The 26044-nt window shown below is 41.8% G+C and overlaps 2 protein-coding genes across 2 annotated transcripts in view; both read right to left on the bottom strand.

Moving 5' to 3' along the window:
- mfsd4b (major facilitator superfamily domain containing 4B) lies at positions 1–15873 on the bottom strand. The gene is made up of 4 exons (XM_062411985.1): positions 14964–15873; positions 5936–6104; positions 2286–2402; positions 1–1777 (listed from the first exon to the last, which is right to left on the bottom strand). The coding sequence occupies exons 1-4, from the start codon at positions 15234–15236 to the stop codon at positions 492–494; spliced, it is 1845 nt and encodes a 614-aa protein (XP_062267969.1). The 5' UTR covers positions 15237–15873; the 3' UTR covers positions 1–491.
- Positions 15874–17118: 1245 nt separating this feature from the next.
- slc16a10 (solute carrier family 16 member 10) overlaps positions 17119–26044 on the bottom strand; it is a 35755-nt gene continuing 26829 nt past the window's right edge. The window contains exons 4-6 of the mRNA XM_062411071.1: positions 21450–21593; positions 20746–20974; positions 17119–19767 (exon numbers count right to left, since the gene is read on the bottom strand). Of these exons, the coding sequence (XP_062267055.1) occupies positions 19541–19767; positions 20746–20974; positions 21450–21593 (600 nt within the window). The 3' untranslated portion in view covers positions 17119–19540. The remainder of the gene's footprint in view (positions 19768–20745; positions 20975–21449; positions 21594–26044) is intronic.

Raw genomic sequence — 26044 nt, 5'->3', positions numbered from 1 at the left:
TTTTCTTTCAATGATTTAGTTCATTAAAAAACTTCATCAATCACAGTAACAACACTTGGTTAAAGAACCACCCGCCACCGGACACTTAACAGGACATAACAAAAACTGCCAATTATAGAAGTGCATACAACTTCACGTAAACAACCATCACCGTCACACATTCAATGCAGAAGTGCAAAATCAAATTCCAGTTTTAAGACATCAGTTTTTGGCAGCATGAGGATGAAGAGGATACGTGTCCATGGCTCAACTCATTCACTCTGCTCATCCGTCCTTGAGCAAGGCACTGAAATCCTACCAGCCCTATGGCTTCTGTTCCATAGCTGACCCTGACCTTTGACCTCAGTGTGGAAGGAGCAGGTCGACGCAAAGTCCTTCACAATTAAAAAACTCGTAGTGTCACAGACTTCAGAACCTTCATCCAGCCGTTTTAAGACTTGAGGCTGCCGATGTTCTGTGAACGATCAGAAGTATATTGAAGTGTTTTCAGTTCAGTCTCTCTTCTCTCTGTCTGAGAGCAGCAGCTTGCGTCTGGGGGAGTCTCCTACCAGCAAGATGGAGTCTGAGAAGGAGGCTGCCCCTGCGGACAGAGGCTCCATCCCACCGCTGACATCGGGGGGAGACAAAGCCTTGCTGGGTGAACTCAGGAGACTCGCTGTGTCGTCCATCTCAATTACCTCAAAGTCTGCATCATTCCACTGATCCGCCTCCATGTCTGGCTCCTCCTCCTCCTCCTCTTCTTCATCATTGGCTCCTGAATCCAGCAGGGCCTGACGGAATTCGCTGTCGTCAGTTTCGGGTCGACCCGTGGTGCGGGGTTTCCTGCTCTGGCCATTTGGGGCAGAGGCCAGCTTGTACATGACAGGGAAGAGGATGGAGGTGAAGGTGGCGGTGATGAGTGACAGGTACATCAGTAAGGGGTAATGGTAGAACTTTCCCAGGAAGCCTACAAGAGCGGGCAGCACCATCTCACCCAGTGCTGAGCCCACCACAAACACTGCTGCTGTGTTGCCCGTCACTGTGGTGTACTGCTCCATCCAGGAGATGCCACTGGGGAAAATTGTGGACATTGAGCCTCCATAGAGACCAGTGCAAACCCACAAGACCACTTTCTCCGTGCTGAAGAGGCAGAGGAGCAGCGAGGAGATGGTGGAGCCCACCAGGCTGATCAGGATCAGGGTCCCCGGGTACGCACATGCCGCAAAGAAGATGGCAAGCCCTCGACCGGCAGCAAATGTTGCCCAGAACAACGAGTTCAAACCGGCTGCCTGTGACTGTTGCATGTGTGCGTAGTCCTTGGCGAAGTTGAAGATGAAGGACCCGTATGCCACCTCAGCACCTACGTAGCCAAAGAAAAAGAAGAAGAGCAGGACCACAAGAGCGGTGTGGTACTTGGCAACCAGGGGCTTTCCTGACGACGTGCGAGCTTTGTCACGAGACATGCTGCTGCGGGTGTGGAGGAAGAAGAAGAGGAACGAGATGAGACCGACAAAAGAGCCGATGACAATGTAGGCCCACATAGACTTGAGGGTGCTGCTCCTGCTGTTGATGAAGCTGATGAATGTGTGAGCATCAGAGACGGTAGGGATTTGTTCTGTGGCAGCAGGAGGTGTTGAGTTGGCTGGTGTGGGTCCCATGCTGCTGTTTTCATCTGGCCCAAACAGCATCTTTGCTATGATTGGAGACACAAAGGCCCCAGCAGCAAAGCTGAAGTGAAGAGCCTGCAAGTGAGGGCCTCCCTGCTCACCCCAGGTCTGCAGGATGAGCACGTTCCCACCTGACAGACAGACAGACAGAACCACTGATTATACAACATCCACCAGAAGATCCACCTTCTTGCTGCTGCTGTTTACTTTTGTTGTGCGAAGACCTTTGTTAGTGAAAAACAGGGTATGACCCAGAGACCAATCACAGGGAATAAAGAACGACACACAATGGATTTGGCCTCACACAAGCACTTTGGCACAATCAGGTCCACTCTCTCCCTTTCTCGAGTGGTCTTGTACTTGTTTTGCTGCGTTTCCAAATCACAGCACAGATGGATAACATGAACGTGTCTCTGATGATATGATTCACCGGGCTTTTACAACGTGACGTGTCTTAATTTAATATTTTACACCCTTCCCACAGTGTGACAAACAGTAAACTTATACAATCACTTACACAACCTGTTTTTCCCCTGGGGGCCAATAAAGTGTCACTCTATCCATCACTCTCTCTATCTATCTTACCTTCTATCCATCAAAGAATATATTGTCAGTCTATCAATCTAAGTGTTGTCTTACCTGTGTCCAGAACGCCCATAGACATCCCAATGCTAGACATGAGCAGGGTGAGGAGCAAGGCCTGCGTACAGAACGGGATAGCACACATTCCAAAGGATGTGACCAGCATCGATAAACCTGGAAAGACAGATCATTTCCTTTCAGCTGAAGTCCAAACAGTCAGAGGAAGTGTGATGTGTCCAACATCTATCAGCCATGTGGATGTGAGGACTTCAGACACGTGCCACAGTGATTAGGTTTACTGCTTGATGACTCATTGCCTGGATGAAGACAAAGTAAAGTTGTACTTTTTGCAAAAATAGCAAGAAAACATCTAAAATGGTAGCATAGTGCACTCTTTCAGGTTTCGGTTTTAAAACTGTCAGAATAATGTTGGACAGAATGGCATAATCTGGTTATGATCTATAACATGTAGACGGGAATATGAACGGAATATTCTTGTTCTGAATAAAGTCAAAAGAGGGAATATTGGTGTCCATGTAAAAGCAGTCAGTGAGATCCCCCAATGCTTATTCACCGTCATGTTGGAAGACTGAAAACAAAGGATGATGCTGCTTACTGAGGGAACTGTTTAGTTTCTCTATAATTTTCTATAAGTCTTAACCGTACAAATATAAAGGTCACCTAAGTGCACTTTATGTATCAATAAAATGTACATATTTCATTGGTCAGACACCTTAAAATTATAAGGATGACGGAAGGGATCTTTGTATGTATTTGTTTATTATATGTGTTATGATGTATATGTTGGGTTCTTTAACGGCAAATATGATAAATATGGGGGAAGTGACGCCCCGCGGGAGTTGGTTTTTTGGGTTGTGCGGGCCGGCGGTGCTTCCAGAGGTTCGAGGGAACGGAGATCAATTAAGTCCTACATGGCAAGCTAGATCTGACTCGTTGGTCTTCCCTCCCTCTCTCTCTAACTGGCAGAGTTAACCTGGTTAAGATGGGGATTCTCCCCAAATTTCTTTATTTGTTCCAACACATTCCTATCTTTATTGGACGGTCCTTCTTTAAGCAACTGGACCAGACAATTTCATCGTTTCTGTGGTTGAATAAGCCACCCCGTACCAGAAAAGCTGTTCTACAACTTTCCAAAAAGCAGGGCGGTCTTGCACTGCCCAATCCTATCCAATAATATTGGGCATGCAATATTAACAAAATCGGTCATTGGCTTGACAGAGGAGCCGTCGCAGGCCCATTACGGGCACTGACAGAACTACGGTCCTCAAAGTTTTCCTGACCATCCCTCCTTACCGCACGGCTCCCCCTCAAGATCCATAACATCTCACAGAACCCTGTTGTTACTAACTCGCTGAAAATCTGGAAAATCTATTTCGTAAACATTATGGCTTGAATGAACCTTCAACTTTAGCCCCGGTTGTTAAAAACCATCTATTCCCTCCCTCCTCATCTGACCCTACCTTTACTATCTGGCGAAACAAAGGTTTATTATATGTTAAAGACCTTTACAAAGAAAATACATTTACTGATTTTACAGAGCTCGCAGCCAGGTTTGAATTACCTCACTCTCATTTTTTTTGTTTCCTTCAAGTCAGGCATTTTGACCAAACTGTCTATCCACACTTCCCCAACCACCCTTCCCGGGTCTCTGATTGACTCTTTGCTCTCCCTTGATCCTGCTCAAAAGCGCTCCATTTCTGTGATTTACAATTCCATTGACTCCCTCAACTCTGACCAAACGGCTCGTCTGAAGCAGACCTGGGAGCAGGAGATAGGAGTTCCAGTTTCAGACGACCAATGGGACCAAATCCTTAAGCTAGTTCACACGTCCTCTATATGTGCTAGGCACGGCTTATTACAGTGTAAAGTTCTTTTCAGAGTGCACTACACAAACGTCCGATTGGCGAGGATTTACCCAGGCACCAGTGACAGTTGTAATAGATGTAAGCAGTCGCCTGCTAATCACACACATATGTTTTGGTCCTGTTCGATCCTCACCAGCTTTCGGTGCCAAATTTTTGATACACTTTCAACAGTGCTTGAAGTGGATCTTAACTATGAGCCTTACACGGCCCTGTTTGGCCTGCCTCCACTTATGACACTTTGCGTCCCTGCATCGAAACGCCGGGTACTGGCCTTTATTACTCTACTGGCCAGACGCCTTATTTTGTTTAAATGGAAACAAGTTGCTCCACCTTCACATAATAGCTGGCTTAGGGAGATCCTTATTCATATCAAACTTGAGAAGGTTAGATTCTCTCTGTCGGGTTCTGATAACGCTTTTAACAAAACCTGGCAGCCTTTCTTAGAGTACTTAAACAGAACTACTATTCACCCTGAAAGTGACTAGACCCCCCCCCCCCCCCCCACCCTAACTCTGTACTATTTACTACTCTCTATTATCTCAACAACTAATTTCTTTTTTTTTGTCACCATTCTGGCTCAGTTTAAGTCCGTTCTGGCTCAGTTTAAGCTCTTTGTTAATATCATACATCGTGTAGGACATCCTACTGCTATTTTCTACTTATAACAATTTTTGTATACACTGTATGTGTGAATTATTGCTGTATGTGAACGAAAAAAACAATAAAAAGATGTGTATAAATTAAGTCCTATATGGGGTTTTCTCGCCGAAACGGGATTATTGCCTGGGAGTCGTTTAATGGATTAACGCAAGTACTGAACATTTTCTGGGCACTTGGAAGGTGGTGAGGACAGCTTGGACTTTGTTTGGATTGTTTGCAACAACTCACCACACCTGCAGTTTTTTTGTTTGGGACATTGCTTGGGGATTATGTTATGAACCTGGGGTGGGGAAATATTGATTTTTATGATTTGTGTAAATAGCGTGTTTATGTTCAAGTGTCCGCCTTTGTTTGCGGGCACAAGCCGAGGTGATATGTGGGGTTGATGGTGTTTTGTGTAATACAGATTATTGTACGCAACCTGTTTGAGTATATTTCGTTTATATATATATTTATCTTGTTTGTGGTGAGGCCGATGACAGGGTTATCGGTCCAACCAGTGATTATTCGTTTATTATAATCCAGGTCAGGCGGCGTGCGCCCGTACACAGCGGGTCGGGTCCACCCGTGGTCCTTAAAAATAATGCGTAGTAATTTTCCCCTGGGGTCTTAAACAGGGCGAATTGTTACACAATGTTAAGAAGCCTGTGATGATGCTTCTTTTGATTTGGCTCTATACAAATACAATTGAATTGAATTAAATCAATGCCTCATCCTACTGCCTGAAAATCACTTGAGCTTCTTTCAGACATGTATTGAACTCCTGGAGATCCTCCGAGTCCGAGTGAGACCCTCAAGAGTTTCTGCAGACTTTTCTACCTGACCCCCAAGTAACTCCACGGGAGTCGATATGTGAGAACACAGCAAAAAGGTCCTCCACAGGATTCATCGCGAAAACCTCCCGTTGTGGTTTGCATTTGAGAAAGGAGACCTCTGGACTACAGAGTTCCTTCGGCGGTCACATCTGAATACAGCTATGAAGTCATGCAACTGTAGAGTTTTAAACTCCTCCGACAGGCAGCTGTGGTTAGCAGGTTGCCTTTGAGCGGCTCTGGGTGTGCTGCTCAGACTTCCAACGCTTCTTTCACCAGCAGCCATTTGCAGTTACAGCATAATGTCTACAAAACTACATAGAATAAACACATTTGAAGGAGGGGTTACCAAGCAGCAGGTGGGGGCTCATGCGATCGAAGAGAAGGCCCCCTACGAGGGATCCTCCTATGTATCCCGCAGAGCGACCGACAAAGATGTAGGACAGGTTGCTGATGTTCTTCTTCACATTCACAGCCAGGTCTTCAAACGTGGGGCCAAGAACTGAGATACTCATCCCCTAGAAAAACAAGAGAATTGGTTGTGAAGGTTTAGAACAAGGTCAAATCTGTCAGGGAAGGTCATGTGCTGAAATCTCATGTAAAGTGCTGTGAAAAAGTTTTTGCCCCCTTCCTGGTTTGTTATGTTTTTGCATATTTGTCAATCTTAAATGTTTCAGACCATTAAACTAATTTTTATATTAGACAAAGATAACCTGATTAAATATAAATGCAGTTTTTAAATGATGATTTCATTTATCAAGGGAAAAAAGCTATCCAACCTACGTGGCCTAATGTGAAAAAGTAATTGTCCCCCCATGATAAATCATGAAGGAATTGTGATTAACAAAACGTTTTGGAAAGCTGAATTAAATTTCACTAGCCACACCAGGCCCTGATTACTGCCAGACCTGTTGAATAAAGAAATCACTTAAATAGAACCTGTCTGACAAAGTGAAGTAGGCTCAAAGATCTCCAAAATCATTTCATCATTCCGCGAGCTAAAGAAATTCAAAAAATGATGAGACACAAAGTAATTGACATGTATCAATCAGGAAAGGGTTACGAAGCCATTTCTAAGGCTTTGGGACTTCAGCGCACCACGGTGAGCGCCATTACCCACATATGAAGACTTGGAACAGTGGTGAACCTTCCCAGGAGTGGCCGGCCTACCAAAATTACTCCAAGAGCGCATCGACCACTCATCCAGGAGGTCATACAAAAAAACAGAACAACATCTAAGGCAGTGGTTCTCAACCTTTTTTCAGTGACGTACCCCCTTTGAAGAAAAAATTCTGCCGAGTACCCCCTGACCAGCGCAAAGCATTTTTGGTTGAAAGAAAGATGTAATGTGATTTATTAATCCTTGTAACTAGACACATGCAAATTTAAAGCTCCATTAATTTCCATAACATTGTTCATTGTAGTGTTCTCTCTTGAACTATTTGGAAATAAAAAGATATAAAATAACTAGACTTTTATTATTATCTCAATATAAATAAAGATTTGTGCACATCAAAATAATTATCAACTTAAAGTGACCTCTTTTGGGATCATAATAAAGATATGTTCTCAAACTGAACTCATGAACTTAATTATAGCTAAACACTTCTTCCCAAAAAATGAATCATTAACTTAGTTTTAAATAAAAGATTAGCTCAAAACATATTTTTTTTATATTTATCATCTTAAAATATCTTCTTTAAGGATCGAAAAGAATACTGACAGGTAGCTTGTTTCCGCTTGCTTCTGGGAGGCTTTTCGCATCGTGTATTGAGATGACCTGAATTCAGAAAGTTTCCTCTTAAAAAACTCAGGTGGCTTAGCAACATGACTTTCATGTTTTGTCTGGAGATACCGCTGAAGATGTGGTGGCTTAATGCCAATGTTGGCTAATCTCTCCCCACAGAAAAAAATAAAAAGTGTAAATAACCCAATCTATGTTAATGTTAATATTGGTGGTCATACAATTTCATTTCCGCTTTTGTATTACATGCTTGTATTTTGAAAGGGTACCGGTAGAGACGCGGACTTCTTGTTATGAATCATTAACTTCAAGGAACTGCAGGCCTCACTTGCCTCAGTTAGGTCAGTGTTCGTGATTCAACAGTAAGAAAGAGACTGGGAAAAAATGGCATCCAAGGGAGAGTTCCACGGCGAAAGCCACTGCTGACCAACAAAGCATTTCATAAAAACAACATCATACCAACAGTCAAACATGGTGGTGGTAGTGTGATGTTCTGAGGCTGCTTGCAGCTTGAGGACTTGGACGACTTGCCATAATTGATGGAACCATGAATTCTGCTCTCTACCATAAAATACTGAAGGACAATGTCTGGCTATCAGTTTGTGACCTCAAGCTCAAACGCACTTGGGTTATGCAGCAGGACAATGATCCGAAGCACACCAGCAAGTCCACCTCTGAATGGCTAAAAAACTAAATGAAGGTTTTGGAGTGGCCTAGTTAAACTCCGGACTTAAATCCGATTGAGATGCTGTAGCATGACCTTAAACAAGCCGTTTATACAAAAAAAAAAACGACAATGTGGCTGAATTAAACTATTCTGCAAAGAAGAGTCAATCAATCAATCAATCAAATTTTATTTGTATAGCCCATATTCACAAATTACAATTCATCTCATAGGGCTTTAACAGGGTGTGACATCCTCTGTCCTTAACCCTCAGCAAGAGTAAGGAAAAACTACAAAAAACCCTTTTAACAGGGTAAAAATATGTAGAAACCTCAGAGAGATCCACATGTGAGGGATCCCTCTCCCAGGACGGACAGAAGTGCAATAGATGCCACGTGCAGGAGAACATCATCAATAATCAAAGTCTCTAGCAGCATTGATGAAGCACAGTCCATGCTCAGCAACCATCTAGACCACGATCCACCATCCAGACCAGACGCCACTTCAGTCCTCAGTCACCGTCCACCGCCGCCCACCAGGAGGACCCATCACAAGCCACCACTGCGGTCCTGGTCCACCGCCCGTGCCCAATGCCAACGCGACACAGGGTCCGCCACCAGCACCACGATCAGCCCACATGACTCAGAATCCGCCACACTGGATCCAACACCGCGACCCCCGGTGCGCGATCCACAAACCGTAATCCATGGTGTGGCCACAGAGGCCCTGGATCTGCGGGTGATAAAGCAAAGGGATTCCGGGGAAGGGGGATAGGGATGGAGAAGAGGAAGGAGAAGCTGGAAAGAGAAGCTCCGTGTGTCATAAAATAGAACAAGTAACGTTCTGGCGCACTAATTAGCTCTAACTATAAGCTTTATCAAAAAGGAAGGTTTTGAGCCTACTTTTAAACAAACAGATGGTGACTGCCTCCCGAACTGAAAGTGGTAGATTATTCCACAGCCGAGGGGCTTGATGGCTAAAAGCTCTGGCTCCTACTCTACTTTTAGAGAATTTAGGGACGACAAGTAGGCTTGAATTCTGGGAGCGGAGTGCTCTAGTGGGTTTATAAGGTATTAACAGCTCTTTAAGGTATAAAGGCGCTATATTATTAAGGGCCTTGAAGGTGAGGAGGAGAATTTTAAATTCTATTCTAGATTTAACTGGAAGCCAGTGTAGCGATGCTAATATTGGAGAAATGTGCTCTCTTCTCTTTGTTCTCGTCAGGACACGTGCTGCAGCATTTTGGACAAGCTGTAGAGTCTTTAACGACTTCCTGCTGGAGCCTGATAATAATGAATTACAATAGTCCAGTCTCGATGTAACAAAGGCGTGGACTAGTTTTTCTGCATCTTTTTGTGAAAGGACATGTCTAATTTTTGAAATATTACGCAAGTGGAAAAAAGCGGTCCTAGAAATTTGTTTTAAGTGACTATTAAAGGATAAATCAGGATCGAAGATCACTCCCAAGTTCCTGACTGTTTCATTGGAAGCAAGGGCAATGTCGTCTAGCGCAGCTATATCATTAGATAATGCATCTCTAAGGTGTTTGGGGCCAAGTATTATAACCTCTGTTTTGTCTGAGTTTAATAAGAGAAAATTGCGGGTCATCCAGGTTTTTATGTCCTTGAGACATGTTCGAAGTTTAGTTAATTGATTACTTTGTTCAGGTTTTATTGACAAATATAACTGGGTGTCATCCGCATAGCAGTGGAAATTTACCGAGTGTGTCCTGATAATGTTTCCTAGTGGAAGCATATATAATGAGAATAAAATTGGGCCGAGCACAGAGCCCTGTGGAACACCATGATTAACTTTGGTGCGCACAGATGACTCATCATTAATTTGCACAAATTGGGAGCGATCAGAAAAATACGATTTAAACCAGTTAAGGGCGGTTGCATTAATGTTAATTAACTGTTTTAGTCTTTGTAATAAAATTTGATGGTCAATTGTGTTGAATGCTGCACTGAGATCTAACAGAACGAGGACAGACACAAGTCCCTGATCTGAGGCTATTAAAAGGTCATTAGTGACTTTTGCCAAGGCTGTCTCTGTACTGTGATTGGCTCTAAACCCCGATTGAAAGTCTTCATATATATTATTTTCCTGGAGAAACTCACACAGCTGATTGGCTACCACTTTTTCTAAGATTTTAGAAATGAAGGAGAGGTTAGATATTGGTCTGTAATTGGCTAAAACCTCTGGGTCTAGGGTGGGTTTTTTGAGTAGGGGTTTGATGACAGCTATTTTAAAAGACTGTGGTACATAACCTGATGATAATGACAGATTGATAATGTTAAGTAACGAACTATCAATTAGGGGCAGAATGTCTTTAAGTAAGTTGGTAGGAATGGGATCTAAGATACAGGTTGTTGGTTTAGAACCTGAGATTAATTTGGTAAACTGATCACGGGTGATCAGAGAGAAGCTGTCTAAGTAATGGGTAGGATTCTCAGCCGTTTCTGAGATCTCTGTTGTTGGGAGGGTATTAGTGCCAATTGAGGGCAGGAGATGGTTGATTTTATTTCTAATAGTTTGAATTTTATCATTAAAAAAGGTCATAAAGATATTGCTATTTAGGGATGGAGGAATACTGGGTTCGGTGGAGGTGTGACTCTCTGTCAGCCTGGCTACAGTGCAGAAGAGAAACCTGGGGTTATTTTTATTCTCTTCTATTAGTTTTGAATAGTAGGCGGCTCTTACTTTGTGGAGAGCCTTTTTATATTCTTTAACACTATTCTTCCAGTCTATGAGGTTTTCAACATTGTTGCTGGAGCGCCACTTCCTTTCTAGTTTTCTTGATAATTGTTTTAACTCATTTGTCTGGGAATTATACCACGGAGCTAATTTACTATGTTTGACATTTTTCTTTTTTAGAGGCGCTATTGAGTCTAATGTTAATCGTAATGAGTCTGCAGAGCTATCGACGAGGTGGTCAATCTCAATGGAGCTCAGGGTTTTAAAGAATTTGTTGTTTATATCTACTGCTAATACGGGTTTAAATGTAATTGGGATTATTTCCTTAAATTTAGCTACAGCACTATCAGGTAGACATCTAGAAAATGAATTTTTTATTAGTGGCATATATTCAGTTATTGAAAAATCAAAGGTTATTAAATTATGGTCTGATAGAACTGGATTGCGCGGAAGTACTGTTAAATTTTCAATTGCGACACCGTACGATAATACAAGGTCAAGTGTGTGGTTACCACAATGAGTAGGTTTGTGCACACACTGACTGAAACCAATAGAGTCTAGTATTGAAATAAATGCTACGCTAAGGCAATCTTTATTATTATCAACATGAATATTAAAGTCACCAACAATAATAATTTTATCGGTCTTTAGGACTAAGTTTGATAAAAACTCAGGGAATTCCTTTAAAAATTCAGTATAAGCCCTGGGAGCACGGTAAACTACGGCAAATATGATTGGCTGTTGGTGGTTCCTGGATTGGCGTGGAAGACTAAGAACCAGACATTCAAATGACTTGTAGCTGAGTTTAGGTTTAGGATTAATTGATAGACTGGAGTTAAAAATAGCAGCAACTCCACCTCCTCGCCCAATTTCTCTAGGAACCTGTGAATTGATATGACTGGGGGGAGTAGATTCATTTAGACTGACATAATCATCAGGATGCAGCCACGTCTCAGTGAGGGACAATAAATCTATGTTGTAATCAGAGACTATTTCATTAACTAAAAGAGCCTTTTTTTCCAGTGATCTAATGTTTAAAAGACCACATTTAAAAGTCTGGGTTTCCTGTATTGTTTCAGAGGTTGTTTTAATTTGTATTAAATTTTTGTGTGGAGTTCTCGCTCTATTATTGTTTAATTTCAATAATTTAATCGGACGGTGAACAGACACAATCTCTATGGGGTTTTGTGACTGATCCAGAGGGAGCGCAGAGAAGTGTTTAGCACTGCAGCTCTGCTTCCTGGTCCCAACTATGGGTTGTCATGTTATAGACTTAGTAATATTCCTAGATAAGAGAGCTGCTCCATCCCAAGTGGGATGAACGCCGTCTCTCCTAACAAGACCAGGTTTTCTCAAAAAAGTTAGCCAATTATCTATAAAGCCCACGCCGTTTACAGGACACCACCTCGACAGCCAGCGGTTAAAAGACAACATGCGGCTAAACATGTCATCACCTGTTGTATTAGGGAGCGGGCCAGAGAAAACTACTGTGTCCGACATCGTTTTAGCAAAAGCACACACCGACTCAACATTCAATTTAGTGACCTCCGACATACGAAGCCGGGAGTCGTTGCTGCCGACGTGAATTACGATTTTATTGTATTTACCTTTTTTAGATTTAGCCATTAACTTAAGTTTAGATTCGATGTCGCCGGCTCTGGCCCCTGGGATACAATTAACTATGGTCGCTGGTGTCGCTAACCTGACGTTTCTCAGAACCGAGTCGCCAATAATCAGAGTTTGTTTATCAGCGGGTGCCTCGCTGAGTGGAGAGAATCTATTTGAAACGTGAGCTGGTGGCTCTTTAATCGTGGGCTTTCTAAGTCTAGCACTATGCCCCCTCTGGAACGTCACCCATCTGCCCTGGGCTCCCGGCTGCACGGGACTAGTCTGGGGACTGCTCGTTAAGGCTAAGCTACGTGCTAAGCTAGGTGGCTCCGCGGCTAGCGGGAGCCGGCTAACTACAGCTAACGGAGTTTCTAAGCTGCTGAGCCGAGCTTCTAAGTCGCTAAGCCTCGCCTCCATCGCTATCAACACACTACATTTATTACATGTACCACTACTGTTAAGGGAGGCAGAGGAGTAGGTAAACATTAGACACTCGGAGCAAGAGAGAGCAGTAGAGCAACAGGGAGAGAGAGAAGACATCGCTGCTATATAGCTACGAAGGTGAGCTCAGACAGAACACAGAATCACTAAGCACGATAGTGAGCTGGGCCACATTCCTCCACAGCGATGTGAAAGACTCATTGCCAGTTATCACAAATGCTTGATTGCAGTTGTTGCCGCCAAGGGTGACACAACCAGTTATTAGGTTTAGGAAGCAATTTCTATTTCACGTAGGCTTGGATGGCTTTTTTCCCTTAATAATTTAAATCATCATTTAAAAACTGCATTTTATATTTACTCGGGTTATCTTTGTCTTATATAAAAATTTGTTTAATGATCTGAAACAAAGTGTGACAAATTTGCAAAAACATAAGAAACCAGGAAGGGGGCAAATGCTTTCTCACAGCACTGTATCTGAGAGGTTTGTACGCAGCCCTCCTTCTTGTTAACGAGCACATGTTTAAACTACCCTACCTTTCACTGTGTCAACCAATATGTGACAGTAGTAACCATGGGAACATGCAAAATGAAACTTAGAAGATAAACTGATGCTAATATTCAAATTATATGCATATATCTAGCAGATATCATGTCAGCTCTTGTGCTGAAAAAGGTGCTTGTGTGGATTTTTGTGCTTGAACAACCAGTGTGCTGCAGTGAACCTTCAGTGGGAGCTGCTGCCTCACTCCCATGTTCAGTTAACAAGTGAACCAGGCCTGCGTGACTCAGAGGATTGAACAAATGTGAATGTCATGTCTCACTCACTGCTCAGGAACTGATAACCTGACAGTTGGTCAGTACTAACATTGGGCAGTTAATGATTAAAGATTTCTTTTATTACTATACCTTTGTAACATGATACATGAGTCACAAAGAACACATATGTACAGGGCTCAAATCAACTGGTAATATTAATCAAATAAATATCCCATGACAGCTTTCCCCCGTCTACCCAGATTATATCCTTTTCATATTTCCAATTACATTTGTCTATACAGGCTGGAATTTTAATGAACTCCTACAATAATGGATTTGGAGGAAAACCCATTAAGAAGAATGGGCTTCATTTTAAATACTTTTCTTAGAGTATACACGGACTGCTCTGGAAAATCAAGAGACTGGTAGAGAGGTTTGAGAAATCATTGATGGTCAGAAAACCTACATCGTACAATAACCAGCCTGGACTCATATATCAAACTTAATTGAAAATATCTACAACTGCAGACTTGACCTGAACTGTGTCCAGCAGGTAGACGTTTTGGGGAACAAATCAATCAATCAATCAAACAAATTTTATTTGTATAGCCCATATTCACAAATTACAATTCGTCTCATAGGGCTTTAACATGGTGTGACATCCTCTGTCCTTAACCCTCAACAAGAGTAAGGAAAAAACCCTTTTACAGGGTAAAAATACGTAGAAACCTCAGAGAGAGCCACATGTGAGGAATCCCTCTCCTAGGACGGACAGAAGTGCAATAGATGCCACGTGTAGGAACAAATAAACATGTCTCTTTGTTTAGGAGACTCACCCGCTCTCCAGAAAGTTGGCTCTTTAGGGTTGATGGTGGGCAGAATTTGAACCATACTCACAGACAGTAACTTTCAGGATACACTGCTGCTAAAAGATTCTGGTGAATCGATGGCAACCACCATCTGATTCCAATTGTGTCTCTTGATTTACCTCATAGCGCACTGACATTATCCTGCATGTAGAATCAAATTGAGATCCATGTGGATGGTGCATGAGGAGGCTGGGAAGTAAGCAAGCAGTGGTGGATCCAGGGGCAGGACCGGGGGGGGGGCACGGGCCCCTGTCCTGTCAGTCCTCTAAACTTATATAATACGAAGTATATTATACAAACGTGGCCATTTGTTGAGCAGTTCCATTTTCAAAGTTGTTTTTAATGAGCTTGAAGAAGTAACACTTTTCAAGATGCATTAAATGATGTGTGGCTTAGCTCATATAATTAACAGATTAACATTCACATCATTAAATCGCTAAATGTTGTGAATGTATTAAGAGAATATTTACATGCCTGTCTATCAATTCCTTATGGGACAATGGATATTAACAGGTATGTGGAAACTGAGCTTGTTATTAGATCCCTATGATGAACTGGAAGTGTTGCACATTTGAAAAACCTTCATTCATTACTGTACCAGGCCCAGGAAGGAAGCGGAGAGAAGCAGGGTGAGCATCCAGCGGCCGCACGCTCCGGACCCGCCCCTCCCTCCGCCGACCACCTGCACCCGGTCGTCGAATCCCGGGTTCGTCGCCCTCTTGGCCGTCTTCAGCGCGCTCTTCAGTCCCCGCCCGGAGCCGCCGTCCTTCCTCTTGTCGAACAGGGTGTCCTCCTCCTGCTCGTTGTCCTCCTCCTCCTCCTCCATGCTGGCGAACCGAACGTGCTTCGTTTCCCCCGCGGATGAGGACATACCTGTCGGTGTGTTACTCCGCTGCTGCTGGAACCTTCGCGGCCGAGCGGACACCGACAGACAGCCGCTGTTAGGGATGTGTCTGCCGATGTGGTTCCTCCCGTCAGACGCTCTCCTGCAGTAGAAGCGTGGTGAAGTCGGTCATGTCTATTGGCTCTGAGTCAGTGGACAGCAGCAGCGTCTTTATTTACAGTCCTTGGTCTTGAGCCTTCATCTGTCAAAGCAACTGTCAGTATGGCTGCTGGAGCCAGAGATCGTCTATTCACAGTGACTCTCACTCGGTGTGGGCTATATAATGAGAAGTCCCGTCTCTCTGATTTTCCGGATCTACCCTAGTTCAGCTGCACAGGGGTCTGATGGTTTGATCTGTGTCGTCTCCTGACGTGTTCATTAATCAGTAATATAGAATGTATCAGTCATATAGAAAGTTTCAATAATATGAGTTGACTATTACATTTTATATTTACAGTCTATGCTAATAATCTGAAAAAACAGAGCAGCCTACATTATGACAGGTCACGCGACACTGTGTGTAAAACAAACCCTTTGGTTAGAGCAGAGGGAGACCTCTTGTTTTTTTCGCTTCCTCTATGATCCAACTGACGCATTCAAAACTAAAGGATACAGGAAGTGGTGTAAATTGTAAAGCATTCAGAGGAAATGGCGCCTTCTAGTGGGACATAACAATAGTACCGTCCCACACTCCAGTAGGTGAGAGTTTGTACAGACAGCGTGAGACCATAAAGAGCAAGTTCAACTAATATAATTCTACTTATGTACTCTTTCTTCAGTGTAATAATACATGGAATTATTATTACATATGCAATAGAGAATATAATGCTAAGTTATAAATAAGTAATAAGTAACAAATAAATAGCACTAGCTGTTATTTGTCTGAAACTTTACACTCGAGTGACATAATTGCTTGAAATGAAAATATTTCAAATATGTAATGATTATAGTTGGATGAGTGTGCTTATTTTAATATATATATATTACAGACCTCAATCTGAAAGTGTTCATATATTAAAATAGGTTTAACTTCATCTGTTTTGATGTTGGATTTTATTTTGTGGATAATCTAATAAAAAGTGATATGAGGATTAGGTCATTCTAAAGACCCCTGTGCACTGACTCCATATTATACTACTTCTCTGCAGTCCCTTGACAATGATGTTTAGTTCTTGTTCATATGGAGGAGGTCTGCATTCTTTAAACGTGGCTTTAGATAAAAGCATCTGTCAGATGAATCAAATGCGATGAAGAGTAGAATGAAACATATGGAGGGTCATCTTCTCTAGCGGTCTTTCAGATATTGATCACCTATAACCTTGGTTGTCCCACATATTGTGACTAGTTTCTCTGCGTTTGTTCCATCAGACTTCACTTCTGTCCGTCCTGGGCTAGGGATCCCTCACATGTGTCTCTCTCTGAGGTTTCCACGTTCTTTTTACCGTTAAGTTTTTTTTTGTTGTTAGGTTAGGTTAGGTTAGGTTAGTTGTTGTTTTTCCTTACTCTTGTTGAGGGCTAGGGACATGGATAGAGGATGTAACACCTTGTTAAAGCCCTATAAGACAAATTGTGATTTGTGAATATGGGCTATATAAATAACATTTTATTGATTGATTTAATAAAAGAACAAATTCAAGTCACAAGTCTCTAATTCACAATCTACTCACTTAACGACACAAATATGGGAGACCAGAAAGTTGCAGTTCATTCATCATCTTCTTTCTTTCAGCTCGTTTGCCTTATACTTACGTCTCATTAACTATTCAGCAAGAATTCTATCAACTGTCCAATAACTGCAGAGCTGAAGCTCAGTGATGTTCATACTGTACCAGGCACACACACAAGAAAACATTACACAGAAAGTCACCAAAAGTGTAAACATATTTTTTTACTGTCTTGATAATGTTGAAATCTGATTATGTTTACATAAATTGCATATACTGCAGCTCATCACACATCCTGCAGTAGATAGAAAATATATTTATTTCACTGATGAGAGAAATTAATAATCATACATGCAAAAGAGAGCAAACTACAATTATCAAAACGGAGCATTAAGGAAAGCGAGCAGAAAGAAATTACGCACACATAGAGCAACAAAGAGCAATGTCTTTGCAGTCAAATTTTAAGAAAGGAAAACTATCTGCACTTGAAGCAATAAAAACATGCATACACCTAGAGAATTGATCTTGACAAATCCAGTGGCTGGATTGGACGGGATCGAGCCAAAAATAATAACAGCAAACAATAAAATGCTTATAAACACTGAGGCACATAAGCTCATCCAAAAGGGCAAACATGGCCCAGGAGTCCCGTTTGCCACAAAGTCCCACAGATAATACAACTTTTTGGACTTTTTCTTTTGATGGCACAGATCCCTTCAAGAAGCAGATATAAGCCATGACTCAACTTAGTGAGCCAGTGAGCGTACTAAAATAAAGAAGGTTACAATCAAAACTCAGAGGTACGGATTAAGTAATTTCTCTGACAAGAAATTACTTGAGGCTCTCATTGGTGAATATCACAAATTTGAATCAATCTAAAAATAAACTTTGAACACAGAGTGTGCCTTAAACAGTCATACATTTCATTTAAAAAACAGGCTTGAAAAGAAAGTCAACTGATGTGATTGATGATAAAAATATAGATTTAACGGAGAAACGCTGCCTAAGTTTCTCACACGTAAAATAAGACATTTCATTATAGAGCAAAGCTTCAGGCAGCAAGATCATGTTCCAGGACGTTGTGTTTTATTAGGGTTTCTCCGGTCACACCGCTCCAAAACAAACACTGGGGCAGCGCCTCTGATGGAAGAACAGGACGGTCCAGGATGGGGAAGCTCGTCTCTTTCACAACATCTGAGGTAGAGTGTCCCAGTTCTGCCACATCGACCCACAGCATCTCTGTAATGGTGTATTGTCCTCCAAAGGGTCTCTGGAGTTTTCCATAGATATGTGACATGATAGGATGGTTCACTGACACTGTCTGTGAGCATCAAGGTGACGCATGACAACAAGCAAACAGGATTAACACTCAAATTTCAGACATTTGCATTTCAGTACATTTGGTCTTCAATAAGTGAAATGAATGCTTCACAGCATTATTTCTCCACAAAATCTAAAAAATACACACATATATTTAAAACACACCTTTTCGGGTTGAAGGTTAATGACATGGACATACATAAGAGATTCAGTCTCTCAAATGAATAATACCATAAATGTGTAATAGACTTTTTATAAAGAAGAGAGGAACTACATATACACCAGTAATTGCAGTTCTTTGTTGAGGTTTTGAGGTCATTCATCAAAGCTCACATGATGCTAACAGAGTGAAGCTTGTTTTATGACCTGGACCTCAGGCGATTGTAGTAGAGTATAAAGTAAAAAGTAAAAAAGTTCGGGCCAAATAACAGAGAAAACATAACAAATAAAAAAAACTACTACAATCAGTTTATGTAGACCTTAACACACTGTTAATATGTTCCTCATTTAATGTTGTATGTTTAATGTTTTATGCTTCAAGCTGCTTCCCTTGAAGTGACTGAGCACCGTTACAGCTCAGATGAGCCCAGAGCTTCACAACACTTACCCACCTATGTCTGTAACTTCTCTTCTATGAAGACATTCTCTCTGTCCCTTTAAAATACTATGAACACCTCATCCCTGGATGTGACATTTGGCTTGCTCTAAGTCTACACTGGAGAAAATGATAAGTGTTTCCGTAGAGATCTTTAGCAGGACTGTTCCCTTTAAAATGCGGCAAAACAAAGATGATGATTAAGGCAAAATCAAGTTTTTTCCTACCCAGAATTTGTTTCATTTCCTGTGTAATCTATTTTTTTTATTTTATTTGCATGTATCCAAATATGTAAAAAAATGACTTATTTCCCTCATGATTGTCATCTTTGGCAAGATTGTATAGCTTTCACACTGCATTTAAACTAACACATACCACAGAATGACTTCTTCCCCTTCCCTGAAAAATATGAAATATGCATAATTTCTTCCCATTTTCATTTAAGCTCTTAAAGTTCATGAAGTTGTCCTGTTCTAAGATTAGTTCAGTTCAATTAAAATGCATAGTTCTTCAGGATCACATTCATGCACTTCAACATGTTACTCTTTCTGATATGTTTCATCACTTTGGCCTTTTCTGACATTCTCCTACTCAAGGTAGTCTCTATAATGTGGGCTGAACACAAACACAAGGAACCACACACACACACACACACACACACACACCCCACACACACAAAGCATGTCTCTCTCTCAGTCTGTTCAGACTGACACTTAGAGGACAGACTCTCCAGTTTTGCTTTTTTCATCCTCCCGAGCCTTCTCATGCTCTATCATCGTCTGGGTGACGTCTTGCTCCTTGCTCAGGACTTTCTTCTCCATCCTCTTGCGTCTGGCCTCCACCCAGGGTATCAGACACAGCACAGCTCCTCCGAAGATTGGTGGGATGCCTGCCAGGTAGAAAGCCACGTCGTAGCTGCCCAGTCGGTCCCTGATGAAGCCTGCAGCAGACGAGGAAAGAGAAAAACAGGGATTTTGTCATGATTCCAACAGGGGTAAGAAAAACACGGATGAGGTTTCAGTGTTTACAAAGTTCTTTGTGAAACACTGAAACAGCCGCCTTTTCACATTTGATGTCTTTGGACTCCACACATGTAGCTGATGTTACTGATACTGGTACGTATATCTAGAGAGCCTTATGAACACGCACAATGCAGCTTTAGTCATATATGTCTCAAGATCAGGCCTTTTCACAAACAAACAACTCTTTCTAAACACAATTCTTAATCACAATGTTTGTTTCCAGCACGCACACTGCAAATTCAAGGTGCCAACATGAACACTAGATGGTGCTGTGGACCCATGAATTCATGTGGCGGGAGAAAGGATTTTATTTTTTTTTGTCTTCTAGAATATATGTGCATGTCTTGCCATGTGTTGAGTTCCATTTTAGGGATAATAAAATGTGTAATTTTATTTGTGAGACATCCAATTTTAAATAAATAAGTTATATATAGAAAATGAAAAATTTGCTCCATCAATAAAAATGCTGTATTACTTAATGGTTCATAAGGGTATCAGTAATTTTGTCTTAAATTATTGAAGAGATTTGTGATAATTATGGTAAAATGTATTTTAACAGTGACTGTTGGTTTCCCCTCTTAATCAGTTGAGTAGTTTTTTTGTATATCCAGAGGGATGTGGCTTTGCGAATCTCTTTTGTCGGAGTGCTCTACAGGCTGGGACCACCACGCTGGAAGCTCTGTCCCCAAAAGTCTGCAATTTGATGTTGGGTATAGTGACCTGACTCTGGTTAAAAGATGGTCGATTCTTGGACGTGTACCCGATCACAAATCACAGTTTTTCTCATGGGGCTTAACAAGATGTGACATCCTCTGCCCTTAACGCTGTCCTCTTTCCTTAAGTAAGAAAAAACTCCAGAAAAAAGAAGAGGTGAGAATTGCAGCAGTTTACATTACCTGCAATGGGAGGGCCCACAGTCATGGGCACGGACATCAGACCCAGCAGGAAGCCGATGGCCTGTGACACGTCTTTATCCCCGACCAGCTCAAACGCGATCGGAGCCATGATGCAGATGAAGCAGCCGTCAAACAACCCCATCAGCAGACACACGGCAATCAGCCCACCAAAGATGTGACACAGGGGGATCATCATAGACATGACGCCAATGACGAAGAAGGAAGCTACCTGTGAGGAGTTGAGAAAGGGCTTCTTTTTCATTTCTTATTTATCTTTATTAACGTTTCAATATCAAGACACATTTTCCTCTTGACTTATTTTTTCGCATCTCACAACCATGGAAAATGGACTGTATTTATAAGGAGCTTGGCTTATTGCCCCTCACAGCTCCTTACAGCAACATTTCCATTCAAACAAACACAGCACTTCTATGATGCACCATTCCTACACATGCACAGCCACCGCATTCCCATCCCCCAATTTTTTTTATAGAAACAGAATCATATCATATCAATCGATCAAGATTTTGGGTATTTGCATTAATTGTTGAATATTTTCAAATCTAGCTTTAGGAAACCCATGGTTGAACATGGCACACCATGCAAACTGGATAGTTTGAGGGAGACACATTATATTAGCATTAGTACTGATTGTATTATAAGTATTAAGCATGTCTTTGTGACAGCTGACACCAGGGGCTCACCTGCAGGTACACTTTGTTTACTCCATTGACGTAGTCTGCCACTCTGCCAAAGATGAGACGGCCCACACCGGACGTGATGCCAATGCACATGAGCAGAACCTCTTTACTGGCATCTTGTCCGAAACGTTCCTCAACGTGCTTCATCTGTGGACAACAAAGGCAACAGATGAACGCAGCTGTCGCATGGCTCTAATCCAGAGGATCAAATTAATCTGAAACATGTGGAAGAGGAAAGAACAAAATGAACTACATAGAAGGACACAACTTAAAGGGCCCATATTATGCCAATTTTACCACAGTTGATATGGTTCCTTGGGGACTTAATGAAATGTCTGTAACATATTTTGGTCGAAATCTCACAAGGATCATTTAAAACAGCACCTTTTTACCCTGTCTAAAACAGCCATCCTCAGACTGTGACGTCAATTCGGGTCGTAATCCCATTCGACCAATCTAGTGTATCGTTTCTGACATAGAGGAACCACAACAAATTGTGGGAGGTGTTTTTTTCCAGAGTTTTTGGGACGGTAGACATACCAGATACCCAAATTAACGTGTAGAAGCACTAAAAAAGTGGAATTTTCACAATATGTCCCCTTTAAGCTTTAAACTTTTCAGTCTCAATCTTCATCTCTTTTACACTATTACATATATAGTAATAAAGTGATTAGATAAAAATGAAAAGTGGAGAATATTTATTGACAGTGATTTATATTTGCTTAACGCTTGTCATGATTGGTATGCTAAGTATTCTGCATAGTTTTTGTAAGGTTATCTTGGTGCAATCACAACTGAGGTTTTGAAGTGTTTGGCAGAGCCTAGGCCGACTTAGCAATTCCAGGAAGTTCCCAGTTTTCCAGGCAGAGTGGTGCCTCCCCCTGCTCTGTCCACAGGACACTGCAGTTATTATCGATGACTGTATATAAAGATGGAGGAGATGAGCGCTGCCAATAGTGTGTTGAAATTCCCTACTGCACAGACCTTGGCTGCAAACAACATCTACCTAACATCTATATACAGTACCAAGTTACAACACTCATATCAGACTTTCAATGGTCTTCATTTGTCCTCTGTGTTTAATCTAGTTTCCACCTCAGACCGTGAGAAAAGCAGTCCAGATGTTAATTTCCCTCACAGATTACTATATCTGTGTCCTTCCCCCCACACGGCACCAATCTGTGAGGCTCAGAGTTTGTGAGCCACAGGGAAAGAGGTGCCAGCTGTGTGGACTACTGCTACTTCTACCTCCAGGCAAATAGTGTCTGTCCTGCTCAAGGAGCCATCTGTCTCCAGCCTTTGTGGTCCCACTCACCACCCCCTATACCCCCTGAAAAGCACAATACAATGCTGTGTATTCAGAAGTGTCCTGCTCAGAAGGGATACTCTCATCCAAGAAGTATGACGCTGTATATGTGCAAACATGCATCAGCATTAGCATCAGCAGAGTGACGGACGATACACATGATCTCAATCGAGGCTGACCCCTGCAGAGGTTAGAGGCCCAAGATATGACTGGCCTTCTCCAAGCTGAAGCTGGTCTGAAAGGTTCATATTTATTTCACATTCATAATTGTATTATATTTGTATTACTTGCACTATGACGTATTACGTTTTACTTTCCTTTTTTTGTACCATTACACCTATAAAGCACTTATGTCAACCAAGTTGTTTTAAATTAGCTATATGAATAAAATTGACAGGCGTAAATTAGTGAATCCTGAAATCAATCAATTGATTGTATTTTATTTTATTTGTATAGCCCATATTCCCATATCACATTTAGTCTTAAAGGGCCTTACAAGGTGCCACATCCTCTGCCCTTAACCCTCTGCAAGAGTAAGGGTAAAACTACCCAAAAGATCCCTATTACAGGGGTAAACATTTAGAATCCTGAGAGAAAGCCATATGTCATTTTATCATGCATGGCAGGTTCAGACCCGAGAGGCGTCAGAGTTAATCCCACTCTCACCCATTCCTTACTATTTCGTCACACCAGCACTGTCAAACTTTGTACAAAAGTAAAATGTATGACTTTGCTTTATCTTAGTTTTTCATCTTGAGAACCAGTTGGATGGTTTTTCATCTGAAGCAGTTCACTGTGGTGTCATGTGTTGATAGTGTAAGAGCTTCAGCAGACTGTGATAGTAATGGATCATCATGAGCAATGACCAGCAAGACAAATGCAAGCAACCAAAACAGCACATACCGACTGCCTTCATGATAAGATCCGTCTGGTGAAGCCTGGATAAGACACACTGTTCCTCTGCTGTGACATAACACTGCTAATCACTGTGTAGACATGGGGTGGTAATCTATTTAACATGGCCCCTGTGTAATAGTGAGCAGCTGAGTAAATGCTACTGGGTCTCCATGTACACAAGAAGACATCACTTACTGAACTCCCTGGCACATTCACACGTTGCATCAGTTATGTCTGTTATGTATTCAAGGCTTCCTGCGAGTTTGCAGGATGGTGCTGTGTCACGCGTTGAGTTGTTAGAAATAAAAAGAAGGAAAAACCAAGTGCACCTTTGCTCCTCCTCATATTTAATGAAATCAGATCTTATAGATCGAGCAGTGCTTGCAACCCCCAAGCTCCAGTCTGATGTTTATCATGGAGTTTTGGCATTAAGACACAAGCTGATCAAGCCTGACTAACTACCAGTCTGTCTCCAGTAACCAAACTCTAAAGCACCCTATCTTACACCAACATTACAATACACTGACAACACGGATAAAACACCAGGCATTGATTTGAAGAGTCTGCAAATACTTATAACAGTATTATAGCTGAATTGACTGATAGCACTTGATTAGTTGTCAGACCGGCATCAGAGAGCACCTAAGACTAGAACAGGATGTCATTTGGTTGTTTGCTTTTTGAGGGCATACGTGTCTGTCATCATTTTTTCAGGAACACAAGCTCACTCTCATGTGATGCAACATGCCTAGCAGAGGGCATTGGGACATTGTCATTTTTTTTTTTAGCTCGGCCATAGTCTCAAGATGAGATATGTATGTATATTATGACTTAGCAGCTCATAATTATGACTTCGTATCTCATTATTATGAGATAGGATCTCATAATTATGACTTAGCATCTCAATATCATGATTTATTGTCTCATTATTATGACTAAGTATCTCATGATTTTGACTTAGTATCTCAAAATTATGAGATACTAAAACATAATTATGAAATGTGATACTGGCTTTGGGCGGGGCGCAACAGAGCAGGGAAGCCGTGGTTGAGCGACTGCGGGGACAGCCGCCTGTGTCGCCGTAGTGAGCGACTATGCATCGAGGCAGAGACCTAGCATAATCGATTAATGTTTTCTGCTCCGTTCATTGTCTAAGCCATGTGCTGCCGCTGCATAATTATAACCAGCGCTGCTCCAGGATCAGAATGGTCGCTCGTTAAAGGTCCGGTCGTCCTTTATGTGTCGGAAATCTGTTTCCGCCTCACTTCCCATCTGACCTGCGCTCACTTTATACTTTAACAATAAACACCAGCGCTGATCACCAGTTATTAGGACACGTTTACTTTGTGTTTGTTTGAGTTTATGAGGCACAGGTTTGAACCATAGACTGTTGGTTTAAAACACTGTGTGCACGCAGTCGCCGCACCGCACAACACGAGACTTTACGCGTCAGGATATCAGGGTTAAAGTGACGGAACGATCCGAAGTCATGATCCCACATCATCGATTAATAACTAAATAATATGATTATCAGTTTGTGTGAATAGGGAAAGAGACGAGCACACAAACACACACACACACACACAAACGCACTCTCCCGCAGACAGACCCTGCAGTCAGTATCTCATAATTATGAGTTAACTGTGTCATAAAAATCGAAGGACTTGCCAAATTAAGCTTTCAGATTTATATAAAAAATATAAAATATCACCAGATTTGACTTACACAGCAGTGATCAATAACATTAACAGTGCACAAGTTTCAATCTCATGTAGCAGTTCTTGGTGTTTTAGTGGTCATTCAACATGTAGAGCTCTTCCAGTCTACACACCACAGTCCTGCAGTGCTACTCATTAAACTCAGTGAATCAAACTTTCTCTGCCAACAAAGGCAGCTTTGTAAAGAAAAGTACCTTTGTGTTCTACTAATGTGAATACCTCATGATTCAGACACACTGATTCAGCAAGGGACCTGTTTTATCTGAGTGGCTGATAAGATCAGTATGTCCATTGTTTTTGCAGAGTAAGCATGCAACAGAGACTACTTATGTTCATTTAGTACTCTGCCCTCAGCAGTCCCACACCTTTAATCAACCATTTCACAGAGCAAACTTCCTTTTATCTCAAATCAGCAAGACCCGAGAAAAGTGTGTGCGTTGCAAATTGGACTTTACTCTTTTATAGTCTTCAGATATGTACAGCTTTATGATGAACAAGAAACACACACACAAAGAAAGGCTGCACTAAGCATTTTGTTCAGGAATGCTCATGCGCACACACACACACACGCACACAACTTTGGTTTGACTTTCACTCAAAACCTCATACCTAAACTTAATCATCACCAATTATGCATAACCATAGCCCTAACCCTAACCACAACTGATACCTGACCA

This window comes from Platichthys flesus, chromosome 18 (genome assembly GCF_949316205.1).
Source record: "Platichthys flesus chromosome 18, fPlaFle2.1, whole genome shotgun sequence".
In the NCBI taxonomy this organism is placed as follows: domain Eukaryota; kingdom Metazoa; phylum Chordata; class Actinopteri; order Pleuronectiformes; family Pleuronectidae; genus Platichthys; species Platichthys flesus.
This window is presented reverse-complemented; position numbering and strand designations above follow the sequence as displayed.